The sequence below is a fragment of the Brachyhypopomus gauderio genome, chromosome 1 (genome assembly GCF_052324685.1).
Source record: "Brachyhypopomus gauderio isolate BG-103 chromosome 1, BGAUD_0.2, whole genome shotgun sequence".
Classification (NCBI taxonomy): domain Eukaryota; kingdom Metazoa; phylum Chordata; class Actinopteri; order Gymnotiformes; family Hypopomidae; genus Brachyhypopomus; species Brachyhypopomus gauderio.
This window is the reverse complement of record NC_135211.1, coordinates 17,175,676-17,189,788: the sequence shown is the minus strand read 5'-3', so window position 1 is coordinate 17,189,788 and position 14,113 is coordinate 17,175,676. Positions and strand designations below refer to the sequence as shown.

The window sequence follows — 14,113 nt, the reverse complement described above, 5'->3', positions numbered from 1 at the left end:
AGACATTGTTACACACACTATTCTGAAGTTGTACAAAGTTAGGACGAGTGAAACACCAATTCTTAAATATACAATAGTAAGACAAAACTGCCAACTGACAAAATCAGGACGTTGATACACAGACTATCCATTCTGAAGTGGTGTAAAGTTAGGACGAAGGCCAAACACCTATTCTTAAGTATACAATAGTAAGACAAAACCTCCAACTGACAAAATCAGGACGTTGATACACAGAATGTCTATTCTGGAGTGGAGTAAAGTTAGGACACAAAGCTCTTTCTTAATTTGCAATGGTAAAAGAAATTCCAATGGACACATTCAGGACATTATTACTCACACTATTATGCAGAGGTGTACAGTTAGACTAAAACCCAAACTCTAGCAATACATTTACAAAACTATGACAAAAACTGAACTGGACAAAATCGAAATGTTACACACTGACCATTTTGTAGAGGAGTAAAGATAGGACATTGCACTTTTACAACTATTTGTAATTTACAATGGTAAAAGACATTTGCAATCTTCAAAGGATAAAATCATGAAGTCACTACATAACCTGTTCATTCTGTAGTGGACTGAAGTAAGAAGTTATTCTAAACAAGTACAAGCATGTTGTGATGTTCAGTGAGTTTGGACTGGACCTAACAATGTTGTTGTACTTTTTTCTTCAACTTTTAAAGATCTCTAAACCCATCATCAAGCCATCAATTAATGACTGAATGCAAAGATCATATTAACTTCTCTATGCAGTTTCTTACACTATAACGAAATGGGTAACTGGATTGTAAGAAAAAGATATGGGAATAAGCTAACATTACATTATGTTAATATTGTCAAGACAAAGCAATTTAGAATAGATAATGAATGCGTAACTTACCAACTCAGAGGCTTTGCGAGCCTGATCATTCGCAGTTGGGTCAAGGCTGTATTTCCCCTTGCCGTGAGATGTAGTTGGCACAGAACTGCTTTCATTTATTATCTGTGGACACATTTACAAGAGATATATTTTTTTTCAGTACTGTGATACGTCCCAAACTCTTTATTTTTAACATATGGATATCTGGAAGTCTTCAAATCACTAAACAACTGCAGTTTTCATTGAAATGAGAACCTAATTATCAATGTTTGCTTCTACATTTACAATGGACAAAATCAAGACATTGTTACACACACTATTCTGAAGTTGTACAAAGTTAGGACGAGTGAAACACCAATTCTTAAATATACAATAGTAAGACAAAACTGCCAACTGACAAAATCAGGACGTTGATACACAGACTATCCATTCTGAAGTGGTGTAAAGTTAGGACGAAGGCCAAACACCTATTCTTAAGTATACAATAGTAAGACAAAACCTCCAACTGACAAAATCAGGACGTTGATACACAGAATGTCTATTCTGGAGTGGAGTAAAGTTAGGACACAAAGCTCTTTCTTAATTTGCAATGGTAAAAGGAACTCCAATGGACACATTCAGGACATTATTACTCACACTATTATGCAGAGGTGTACAGTTAGACTAAAACCCAAACTCTAGCAATACATTTACAAAACTATGACAAAAACTGAACTGGACAAAATCGAAATGTTACACACTGACCATTTTGTAGAGGAGTAAAGATAGGACATTGCACTTTTACAACTATTTGTAATTTACAATGGTAAAAGACATTTGCAATCTTCAAAGGATAAAATCATGAAGTCACTACATAACCTGTTCATTCTGTAGTGGACTGAAGTAAGAAGTTATTCTAAGCAAGTACAAGCATGTTGTAATGTTCAGTGAGTTTGTACTGGACATAATGTTGTTGTACTTTTTTCTTCAACTTTTAAAGATCTCTAAACCCATCATCAAGCCATCAATTAATGACTGAATGCAAAGATCATATTAACTTCTCTGTGCAGTTTCTTACACTATAATGAAATGGGTAACTGGATTGTAAGAAAAAGATATGGGAATAAGCTAACATTACATTATGTTAATATTGTCAAGACAAAGCAATTTAGAATAGATAATGAATGCGTAACTTACCAACTCAGAGGCTTTGCAAGCCTGATCATTCGCAGTTGGGTCAATGCTGTATTTCCCCTTGCCATGAGATGTAGTTGGCGCAGGACTGCTTTCATTTATTAACTGTGGACACATTAATAAGACAGGTTTTCATTATTTTTAAGAGAAATGTTTAATACTCAGTAAATTCTATTCAGTTTAATACATTCATAAAATACATTTTATAAAAAATATCTATTTTTATTTGTGAAAAGAAGCTGAAAAAACAGTCATTTTCGCATGATATTTTACTGACCTTTGTTCTCCATGGCCAGGCACTATCCCCATAATCATACGTGATTTCATCTCCTGGTTGGATGTCACGGATTGCGAATAGACACAGGTGTGGTGATCCATCCACAAACACTTTTTTCATCATGCAGTTTGGACTTATATGGTCATCGTTGACTAGTCGTCCTAAAGACCTATTGTCCTTTGAAGCATCAATTCTGAGAACCATTAAAACAAGCAAAAAATGAAAAAAGACAGCAATTATTTTACCCATCGTATTTAGTATGCTGCCATATTTACATAAAGCTTGTAATTTGGCCCTTACATGTAAATAACAAGACTATAACTTTATTCAACAATAATTATACACTGTCCAAACGAAGATCACATCTGTGAAGTCACATTTCTTCTAATCAAGAATAAGTTTAAAACAGAATAATCATCACATTCCATTATCATTTCCTAGGTCAGTAAAATTTTTTGTGATTCTTATTTTCTTTAATACAGAATTTAATGCAAGTAAGAATGCTTACGTCCAGGTTTTCTCCTGCCATTTAAAATCAAACATGTACACCATCTCTTCACTGGTGTAGATACCTCTCCTTTGTTGGGAATCCTTAGAGCTAATTAATTCACCCCGGTATTCTACAACAAAGTCACCTTTTGAAATGTATTTCAGTGCAAAAACTCCATAACCTGAAACATACAAGAATATTTGGTCATTATTTTTAAAATAAATTTGTGAACATTGACAGTGAACAGTAAGTGTCATCTTATGTGTCAGACCACTGACATGTGTTAGACACAGATGTTATTCCATATCATACAATGCACAGCAAAAACAGGAGTGTTAAATTTTCAGTTAAACATTTCAGAGTTCCGATTTTCACTCCCAAAGAGTAATTTTAACACTGTTAGTTCTAAATGATGTTCAGTGTTGGAGTTATTTGACAGAGTTGATCAAATCAGTGTTAATCCAACTAAATGACTCCCGCTAAGACGTAGTTAAACTCTGCCCACTCATTTCACTTCGCTGGAGAAAGTCAACGCCATTTTTCTCTTGGTGAAAGATGTACAAGGTGAGTGTTATTTATTCAGTCTTACTGAAAAAGGTTTAATTTTATTATGTGAATGCATTATGTACAATAAAACACCCTCTGAGATTATATAAGTTCAGAACCTTGATGCCAGGGACTGAATAGCAAACGTGTTGAGGTGATCAGCACAGTTAATGTTAGCATACCTAACCTAGTTAAATTAAGTGATAGTGATACCTAGCTAGCTCTCCATAATTTGACAGTGAGGATTAAAATAAATGCATTATATCAAAACTATTCTGGTTATTCAAACTAAGACCAACGTCTGTTTTTATACGCTAGGGTCTAGTTCCAGTTTTAAATGGTGCAGCAGTTATTAGCACCAGAAAGGAACAGCACCACAGTTTATGGTGGAACAGGGAAAACGAAATTGGTGAATGTCACTTTCTGAAAATGTTACCAGCATTAAAAGGATAGTAATGTGATTTCGATAGACTAAACCACTGTATCAAGGTGTATGTAGTATTATTGAATTATTAAGCAAGGTTATGTGTGTGTTTCACAATTAATGCTTGTGTGTTTATTTTAGGTGCAGGTGTTTCTCCCTGGAGATGGAAAGCAGTATTTCTGGACCTTTAGGGATCAGGGGTTGATGTTATGGGGGGAGCGGGTCTTGTAGATCCCCTATGAGAGGTGAGGGCTCCCCTTATGTTCGGGGTCTATGTTATCTTATCCTTAATTTGAATTATGTCACGGGTTTTGCGCTGGTGCACTTTATTCATTAAATCCTACATTTTCAATGAGACTGGTGTGATCGCATCCTTCTTTTACTTGCGCTCCATTGCTGGTCACTAGGGCTGCCATGATTAGTCGACTAGTCACGACTATGTCGACTACTAAAATAGTCGACGACTAATTTATTAGTCGATGCGTCGTTTTTTTCCCCTCTCCGAACTGCTGCGACAGTTTCCACTGCTGCGTCTGCGTTTCTGTCCTTGACGCACATGCGCAGTAGTGGAAACCGGGGTATACAGTTGACGACATCCCAGGACGTTATACAGACAGGCTCTGGTATCGTGGCTACCCGGCTACGGAACTCAAAAGTGCGGGATCATTTTCCGTAGTCGGGTTCCAACACGCGTGCAATATCTGCAAGGCAGAACTTGCCTTCCACGGCAGCACAACCGCGATGTACGAGCATGTACCTGAAGCATGTTGTGGCTACTTGTGACAACGATGAATAGGGACAGTCATCTCTGTAATCTAAATTGCTAGTTAGCTACTAAAGTTTAGAGCATTAACTTAGTACTTACTTATCGCAAGGTTGCCAACTTTTCAAGATCTTGGAGTGAGATTTGATCTTGGGGGGGTAAAATGGACACAAATTAAGTATTATATCGCGATCGATCGCCAGTGGTTGTCGCCAGAGCGAACTAGTAACTCATTGAATCATAGATATGGATCAGAGGTAAATAAACTAGATTTTTTTTCGGCATGAGAAATCGGATGTGTGGCGTGACAGTGTGTGAAGACGGTCAAATGCGTGTGTCTCACTCTCAATGCGTGAGAGTTGGCAACCCTGCTTATTGTGGTAGCTGTAAAAGTTAACATTAGTGATGGCGATTTGTTTAATTAGCCTTAGCACGCATTCGTCAACGTCAGTGAGACCAAAACTTTATTTTTGTGAATAACTCCTTAGTTTCAGGTCCCTACCTAATTTGATTTAAATGTAGCGAAGTTTGATGCCAGAGACTAATGAAAGAAAGAAAAACCTAAAAAAAATTCTTTATTAATGTAGGCCTATTTATTTTTGTGTTTTTTAAGGCAGTGCCTTATCCTTATTTTAATAATTGTTTGTTGCAACAAGCTGCATATTTCATTAAAGGTTTAATGAACTATGATCTTAATTGTTTTTATTTTTAGTTATAGCTGAAATCTAATGATGGTTATATAATAGCAGTTGCATTCTAGTGTGATAAGCTGTATGTTTTATATTCCGTTAACATACAATCCGACTAGTCGACTAATCGTAAAAATTAATCGGTGATTAGTCGACTATTAAAATAATCGTTTGTGGCAGCCATACTGGTCACATCAGAGTTTAATTTCTACAATGGTTTTATTATTCAAAGTGCATAAAGTGTTTGTACATTGTACATTCTTTCACAATGTTTTAGTTCAATTTTGAGGAAAAAAGCAAAAAATGTATGGGAATATATTATTCTAATTTTAACATTTTAATAGTGTTAATAGCTAACTATTTGGGGAGTGAAACCAACACTTCTGAAATAGTAAAAAAAAAAATCAATCCCATAGAGTTACTTTAACTCAAAGTAACTCTCACCAAGTGTTAAAATGTTTTAACTATTTTGAAAGTGTTAATTTAACTCTGTGGAGTGTGGCGCTATATAAACCCTCAAAAAGTGTTAAAATTAACTATGTGGAAGTTAATTCAACACTGGACTTTTTGCTGTGTGGATAGTTCCGGTCCTGAAGTCTGACTAGCTGAACTTTACTTAATGACATCGAGAAAATGTGGGCCTCGGCACAGACCAGTTGAGAACCCCTGGCACAGAGGATAAAATCCACACAGAACTGGGAACAATATGCTTTAACAGTGTCAGAGAATCAGGATACAGCTTTCATTGCTGGGGAGGCCAATATGTTTTTTACAGTTTGGAGAATCACTGTAAAAAGGCAGCACTGTGTGAAACACAGGTGTTGAAGTCATAAAATACAAGTCCAAATCATGTCATGGCTCATAAGGCTGAAGTCCAAGCCAAGTATCTTACCATGATAAGCTTAGGCACATGAGATGGGGAAAAATAATTTTAATAAATTATTTATATATATATATATATATATATATATATATATATATATATATATATATATATATATATATATATATATATATATATATATATATATTATATTTAATAATTTTAATAATTTTATATATTTGCTGTATTGATGGCTAAATGGTTAGCATAAACTAAACAAGCTGATCCAGGTGACCCTTGAGGTCATTCCAGTGTCCTTAATTTGTTTCCCACATTGTTTATTCCAAGGATTCTCCTTATAGCCAAAAACTACCACGTATGGTAATCCAGCTATGCCACCCTTGTTTATTTACATTTGACACTTCTCTCAGATTTCCTGCTCGTGACAAGAGGCTGTCATGATGAGTCACGAAAAAAGGGTCTGCGACCCAAATCACCGAAAAAAAGTAAGGAATAATGACAAAACAAACACACAAAAAAGAATATACCTTTCACACACAGTGGCTGGATAATGGACCAAATCTTATTATTCACAAATTATTTTTCATGAGTCCGAATCAAGTCTTGTTAGCTATACCTTTATATTGAGAGATGAACTTTGACTCCAATACATCTCTTTTATCAGAAGATATCCTGACAGACTGCAGTGCATCCTTTAGTGGGGTGATTCTGCGGCCCATCATCAAACTGCATGAACAAATTGTTGACATCCTTATCCAATATTCAAGACTTTATTAATTTATTCCATTTATTAAAGTACTGTTAAAATAGCATCCATAATGGTCAATTAAAACATGTATAAATATGTACAGAATGTTTTATTTAGGCTAGCACACTGAGATTTTAAGAAAACATTGATGTGTGTGTGTTTCAAGAGCAGCATTTTTTTAAGATCAAAACAACAGATATATCTGTATGGAATGTACATCCATATTGCCAGGCACTGACTTTTACATATATTCCTACATCCCCAACCCCCTCCACAATCCATCACTCTACCTCCCCAATAAATACTGACAGTGACAGTTTCAAATATGTTAATAACTGGGATAAGACATAAGAATTTTGATGAGTACATAGAACATATGCAAAATTCTATATAAATAACATTATCCCACCGGTCACAATTATAACCAGCCAATTTAGTCCTATTTATCTATGAAACTTTAAAAAATAATGATTGATTATTTGTGAGGGTTACTAAATACACAAGATTCAGGCATTAAGGGATTATATGGGTTAAAGCTATTCTTCCTTGCATTAACACTTTCAGTTGTATATTAATACTTACACTAGATGTTACTGCAATCACTCAGAAATACAATTTAGTGATCATCGATGCTGTTTAATATTTTTAGAACGGTCATTTTGTAAAGCTCGCTCAAGTAATATTAGCTAGCTGGCTAACATTACTTACTAGCCAAGCTAACGCGATTAGCATATATGCTAGCTTCAGATATATTGCTAGCGTCAGATTTATTTTTTTATATTTCACATTTACCTCAGAAATGTTGGTACAGTTGTGCTCTAATATTACAGCCACTAATTGATAACACACAATAAGCAGCAGGTTAACTCACTGACTAGTAACACCAGTAAATGGACCACTAGCAAAGTAATGCTAGCGGATTTTAACTACCAGCCTAGCTAGCTACATATCACCACTAATTCATTCGACGTAAATGATTTGTTCTTAAAGTACATGTAGTAAACAAGCAAATACAAAGCTCTACTACTTATTATACCAGAACATTAATTAGTTAACTAGCTATGTAGCCAAAATAAAAAAACAGCTTACCTGGTTATTCAGATTTGCCACGCTGTTTGCTCCGTTTGGCTTCTCTGTATATTTCGGTATTTTAGCTGAAAAATGACGCGGATCAAAACCGTGACACTTGATTTGTTCTAACAGTACATACAAGAAGACGCAAATACAAAGTTATACTACTTAATGTAGAATAGTTAACTAGCTATATAGCCAAAGTTAATAGAAAACATTTTTACCTGTTTATTCTGTTTGCGTGATCTGCCAACTCACTCCACTTGTGTAGTTTGGCGCGAAAATGACGCGGTCTGCCTCGTATATCAAAACTGGTCCTTGGTGATTTTATATCTTTTATGTATTTTTAATTGCATTTTATATTTAGCAATTTTTAAATCTGAGATTTGATAGATGGTCGGTTGAGTAAATGATACTGTTACGGCATTAGCAATAATTTTGCAAAAAACCTGCATATACAGAAAAATTAAATGTCATAGATGCATTAGAACAATGCATTCATACATGCATTGCATAGAATGCATACTCTGTAAAAATCCATGAACTGCAAAATGAATGCACCAACAGCACCTAAAACACGTGACAACATAGAGTATTATTTTAAGCTGTAAAATACAACTTTAGCTCACACATCCTGCATGTAACTTTAGATAACTATAAAGCATACTATACTCTGCTTCTTCAAGATGGCACCAAGGATGGCAGCTATAATGATGCATTCCTCTGTGTGGTGTTTGTTTTTGTTCATTAATGTTGTCTATTGTACACCAAACTCAGTTAGCTGGACCATACAGCAATTGTTGACCTTCAGGGATAACATTGTTCCTGAATGTTATGAATGTTCACCACACTTCTGAATGTGTGGTGATCTTCACAACAGCCACACGGGAAGAGAGAGGCAGACTTGCCGGCATGCTTGTGCATCTGAGGCAACGTGGACTTCACACACCTTTACTGTCATTATTAATCTCCAACCTCCAAACCAACCAACCTCCACTTGGCTGTCTGAGCTGACCCCACACAGCACGCTGCACGTCCCAGCCTTCCAGTTGCTGAGAGCGGAAAGAATGGAAAGAGCAGGGGAGGAGTAATCTGCTTCTATATCAACAAGTGTTGGTGTAGTGACACTACTGTACTGTTAACTTCATGCTCTCCTCATCTTGAGTCATACTCGGGCCACGGCACAGACCAATTGTGCAGGTGAGAGTGCAGGCCGGCTGGGGATTCGGACCTCTCCCCAATCGTACCAGGCACAGCACGGTTCGAATGGCCCTAGTGTGAGTGCGCGCTAGTGCATCTTTACTTTAATAGTCTGTTTTATATAGCAGATATTTGGGTTAACAGATCTGACTCTCTCAGAGTTGATTAACCTTACACAGTATCTGCTATATATAACAGAAAAATCATATGTTGTACTGATTATCAATTACTTGTTAACCATTACTGTATATTCACTTTACACTATATTGCCAAAAGTATTTGTTCACCTTCCTTGACTCACATATGAGCTTAAGGGCATACTCACACTAGGCACGGTTTGCTGGTTCCGTGCTGGGGCCCGGTTATCCCCCCTCCCCACTCCCCCTCTGGCCTGCACTCACACTCGCTTCAGCAACCCGGCCCGAGCACGCTTACGTCATCACAACGCCGCTTTATTTGGAAAAAAAGCGCGCTCGCACAACACTATGGAGTTCACGATTCTCTTTTTATTGTATTTTTGGAGTCGTTTGGGAGTGCAGAAACACGGTGCAAGCACAGATTTATCGATAATTTAACACAACGATTGTCTGCTAATCGCTTTGCCGCTATGACTGTTTAACGTGAGCGTTGCATCACTGACGTCATGTTTGAGCTCCAGCGAAATGAACCAATCAGACGAGGCACCAAGCGGGCCCGGGCACGGATAGCGCTCACACTAGAAGCGAACCGTGCCCGAGTCCACATGAATCGTGCCCTGGCCCACCTCTTCAAGCGGGCCCGAGCACGGTTAACTGATCCGGGCCCGGGCACGGTTGGAGCGCTCACACTAGCCAAACGAACCGTGCTTCGGCAGGCAACCGTGCCCGGGCCCGGATCACAGAGCCTAGTGTGAGTACGCCCTAAGTGACATCCCATTACTATTCCATATTTGTTCAATAAGACATTGGTTCATCCTTTGCAGCTAGAACATCTTCAACTCTTCTGGGAAGGCTGTCCAAAGATTTAGGAGTGTGTGAAACGGGGCTCAACGTTTGGCCTAGCATTACCGATGGCCTTCTGCGTGGTGATGAGGGTTCGCGCCGGCCAACCGTAGCACATAGCCACACCAAACTATAGAGTCTCGATCTGCCCCACTCTAGGATGAAAATATCGAAGCCGTAAAGCCCTAGTTCACACGGTTTTGGCGTGGCAAACTTTTCAAGTTTCAGCTGTAGACAATGTTAACTATGGTGAGAACACTGAGGGGGTGCTACGGGACGACGGTTGGGCGTAGCCACAGGTGGCTCAGGAGCATCCGTCCCCCCGGCCCCCTGATGGAGTACATCAAGTTCCAGATTCCTGTGCCCAAAGGGGGCCAAATGTGAGTCGAAAAGGGGCTTATTTTCAGGCCCGGGTCACAAAGGTCAAGCACAAAATGTAGAGGTCAGTACTGGCTGCCAATGTAACAGGCATTTCCTATAGGAATATGTTAGTACTCTGTCCTTCACCGTAATAGGGGACACAGCCGTGGCTAAGACATTTGAAAAAATAACTCTTCTGATTTAACACTGCTAAAAGCGGAGGACAAATTTCGATTGGGGTGTAAAAAAATCACAATTGACAAAATATGGCACATTTAATTCATTTCATATATATATACTGCTCAAAAAAATAAAGGGAACACTAAAATAACACATCCTAGATCTCAATTAATAAAAATCTTTGAAATCAGTTGAAAATCTCTCATTTCTACCTGTTGTCTGTTCCATTTGCACAAGAGCAGTTGAAATTGATTCACAATCAGTGTTGCTTCCTATCTGAACATGAAGTGTGGATGACTTGAAGTTACATTGTGTTGTTTAAGTGTTCCCTTTATTTTTTTGAGCAGTATATATATATATATATATATATATATATATATATATATATATATATATATATATATAACTTTAGATAACTATAAAGCATACTATACTCTGCTTCTTCAAGATGGCACCAAGGATGGCAGCTATAATGATGCATTCCTCTGTGTGGTGTTTGTTTTTGTTCATTAATGTTGTCTATTGTATACCAAACTCAGTTAGCTGGACCATACAGCAATTGTTGACCTTCAGGGATAACATTGTTCCTGAATGTTATGAATGTTCACCACACTTCTGAATGTGTGGTGATCTTCACAACAGCCACACGGGAAGAGAGAGGCAGACTTGCCGGCATGCTTGTGCATCTGAGGCAACGTGGACTTCACACACCTTTACTGTCATTATTAATCTCCAACCTCCAAACCAACCAACCTCCACTTGGCTGTCTGAGCTGACCCCACACAGCACGCTGCACGTCCCAGCCTTCCAGTTGCTGAGAGCGGAAAGAATGGAAAGAGCAGGGGAGGAGTAATCTGCTTCTATATCAACAAGTGTTGGTGTAGTGACACTACTGTACTGTTAACTTCATGCTCTCCTCATCTTGAGTCATACCCGGGCCACGGCACAGACCAATTGTGCAGGTGAGAGTGCAGGCCGGCTGGGGATTCGGACCTCTCCCCAATCGTACCAGGCACAGCACGGTTCGAATGGCCCTAGTGTGAGTGCGCGCTAGTGCATCTTTACTTTAATAGTCTGTTTTATATAGCAGATATTTGGGTTAACAGATCTGACTCTCTCAGAGTTGATTAACCTTACACAGTATCTGCTATATATAACAGAAAAATCATATGTTGTACTGATTATCAATTACTTGTTAACCATTACTGTATATTCACTTTACACTATATTGCCAAAAGTATTTGTTCACCTTCCTTGACTCACATATGAGCTTAAGGGCGTACTCACACTAGGCACGGTTTGCTGGTTCCGTGCTGGGGCCCGGTTATCCCCCCTCCCCACTCCCCCTCTGGCCTGCACTCACACTCGCTTCAGCAACCCGGCCCGAGCACGCTTACGTCATCACAACGCCGCTTTATTTGGAAAAAAAGCGCGCTCGCACAACACTATGGAGTTCACGATTCTCTTTTTATTGTATTTTTGGAGTCGTTTGGGAGTGCAGAAACACGGTGCAAGCACAGATTTATCGATAATTTAACACAACGATTGTCTGCTAATCGCTTTGCCGCTATGACTGTTTAACGTGAGCGTTGCATCACTGACGTCATGTTTGAGCTCCAGCGAAATGAACCAATCAGGCGAGGCACCAAGCGGGCCCGGGCACGGATAGCGCTCACACTAGAAGCGAACCGTGCCCGAGTCCACATGAATCGTGCCCTGGCCCACCTCTTCAAGCGGGCCCGAGCACGGTTAACTGATCCGGGCCCGGGCACGGTTGGAGCGCTCACACTAGCCAAACGAACCGTGCTTCGGCAGGCAACCGTGCCCGGGCCCGGATCACAGAGCCTAGTGTGAGTACGCCCTAAGTGACATCCCATTACTATTCCATATTTGTTCAATAAGACATTGGTTCATCCTTTGCAGCTAGAACATCTTCAACTCTTCTGGGAAGGCTGTCCAAAGATTTAGGAGTGTGTGAAACGGGGCTCAACGTTTGGCCTAGCATTACCGATGGCCTTCTGCGTGGTGATGAGGGTTCGCGCCGGCCAACCGTAGCACATAGCCACACCAAACTATAGAGTCTCGATCTGCCCCACTCTAGGATGAAAATATCGAAGCCGTAAAGCCCTAGTTCACACGGTTTTGGCGTGGCAAACTTTTCAAGTTTCAGCTGTAGACAATGTTAACTATGGTGAGAACACTGAGGGGGTGCTACGGGACGACGGTTGGGCGTAGCCACAGGTGGCTCAGGAGCATCCGTCCCCCCGGCCCCCTGATGGAGTACATCAAGTTCCAGATTCCTGTGCCCAAAGGGGGCCAAATGTGAGTCGAAAAGGGGCTTATTTTCAGGCCCGGGTCACAAAGGTCAAGCACAAAATGTAGAGGTCAGTACTGGCTGCCAATGTAACAGGCATTTCCTATAGGAATATGTTAGTACTCTGTCCTTCACCGTAATAGGGGACACAGCCGTGGCTAAGACATTTGAAAAAATAACTCTTCTGATTTAACACTGCTAAAAGCGGAGGACAAATTTCGATTGGGGTGTAAAAAAATCACAATTGACAAAATATGGCACATTTAATTCATTTCATATATATATACTGCTCAAAAAAATAAAGGGAACACTAAAATAACACATCCTAGATCTCAATTAATAAAAATCTTTGAAATCAGTTGAAAATCTCTCATTTCTACCTGTTGTCTGTTCCATTTGCACAAGAGCAGTTGAAATTGATTCACAATCAGTGTTGCTTCCTATCTGAACATGAAGTGTGGATGACTTGAAGTTACATTGTGTTGTTTAAGTGTTCCCTTTATTTTTTTGAGCAGTATATATATATATATATATATATATATATATATATATATATATATATATATATATATATATATATATATATATATATAACTTTAGATAACTATAAAGCATACTATACTCTGCTTCTTCAAGATGGCACCAAGGATGGCAGCTATAATGATGCATTCCTCTGTGTGGTGTTTGTTTTTGTTCATTAATGTTGTCTATTGTACACCAAACTCAGTTAGCTGGACCATACAGCAATTGTTGACCTTCAGGGATAACATTGTTCCTGAATGTTATGAATGTTCACCACACTTCTGAATGTGTGGTGATCTTCACAACAGCCACACGGGAAGAGAGAGGCAGACTTGCCGGCATGCTTGTGCATCTGAGGCAACGTGGACTTCACACACCTTTACTGTCATTATTAATCTCCAACCTCCAAACCAACCAACCTCCACTTGGCTGTCTGAGCTGACCCCACACAGCACGCTGCACGTCCCAGCCTTCCAGTTGCTGAGAGCGGAAAGATTGGAAAGAGCAGGGGAGGAGTAATCTGCTTCTATATCAACAAGTGTTGGTGTAGTGACACTACTGTACTGTTAACTTCATGCTCTCCTCATCTTGAGTCATACCCGGGCCACGGCACAGACCAATTGTGCAGGTGAGAGTGCAGGCCGGCTGGGGATTCGGACCTCTCCCCAATCGT

At 39.2% G+C, this 14,113-nt stretch overlaps 2 protein-coding genes across 2 annotated transcripts in view; one reads left to right on the top strand and one right to left on the bottom strand.

Moving 5' to 3' along the window:
- Window positions 1–10,902, bottom strand: part of LOC143525983 (uncharacterized) — a 58,048-nt gene extending 47,146 nt beyond the window's left edge. Inside the window, exons 1-6 of the mRNA XM_077020496.1 lie at window positions 8,109–10,902; window positions 7,903–7,967; window positions 6,682–6,791; window positions 2,818–2,980; window positions 2,310–2,502; window positions 2,036–2,137 (exon numbers count right to left, since the gene is read on the bottom strand). Of these exons, the coding sequence (XP_076876611.1) occupies window positions 2,036–2,137; window positions 2,310–2,502; window positions 2,818–2,980; window positions 6,682–6,787 (564 nt within the window). The 5' untranslated portion in view covers window positions 6,788–6,791; window positions 7,903–7,967; window positions 8,109–10,902. The remainder of the gene's footprint in view (window positions 1–2,035; window positions 2,138–2,309; window positions 2,503–2,817; window positions 2,981–6,681; window positions 6,792–7,902; window positions 7,968–8,108) is intronic.
- tox3 (TOX high mobility group box family member 3) overlaps window positions 1–14,113 on the top strand; it is a 118,035-nt gene that overhangs the window by 72,840 nt on the left and 31,082 nt on the right.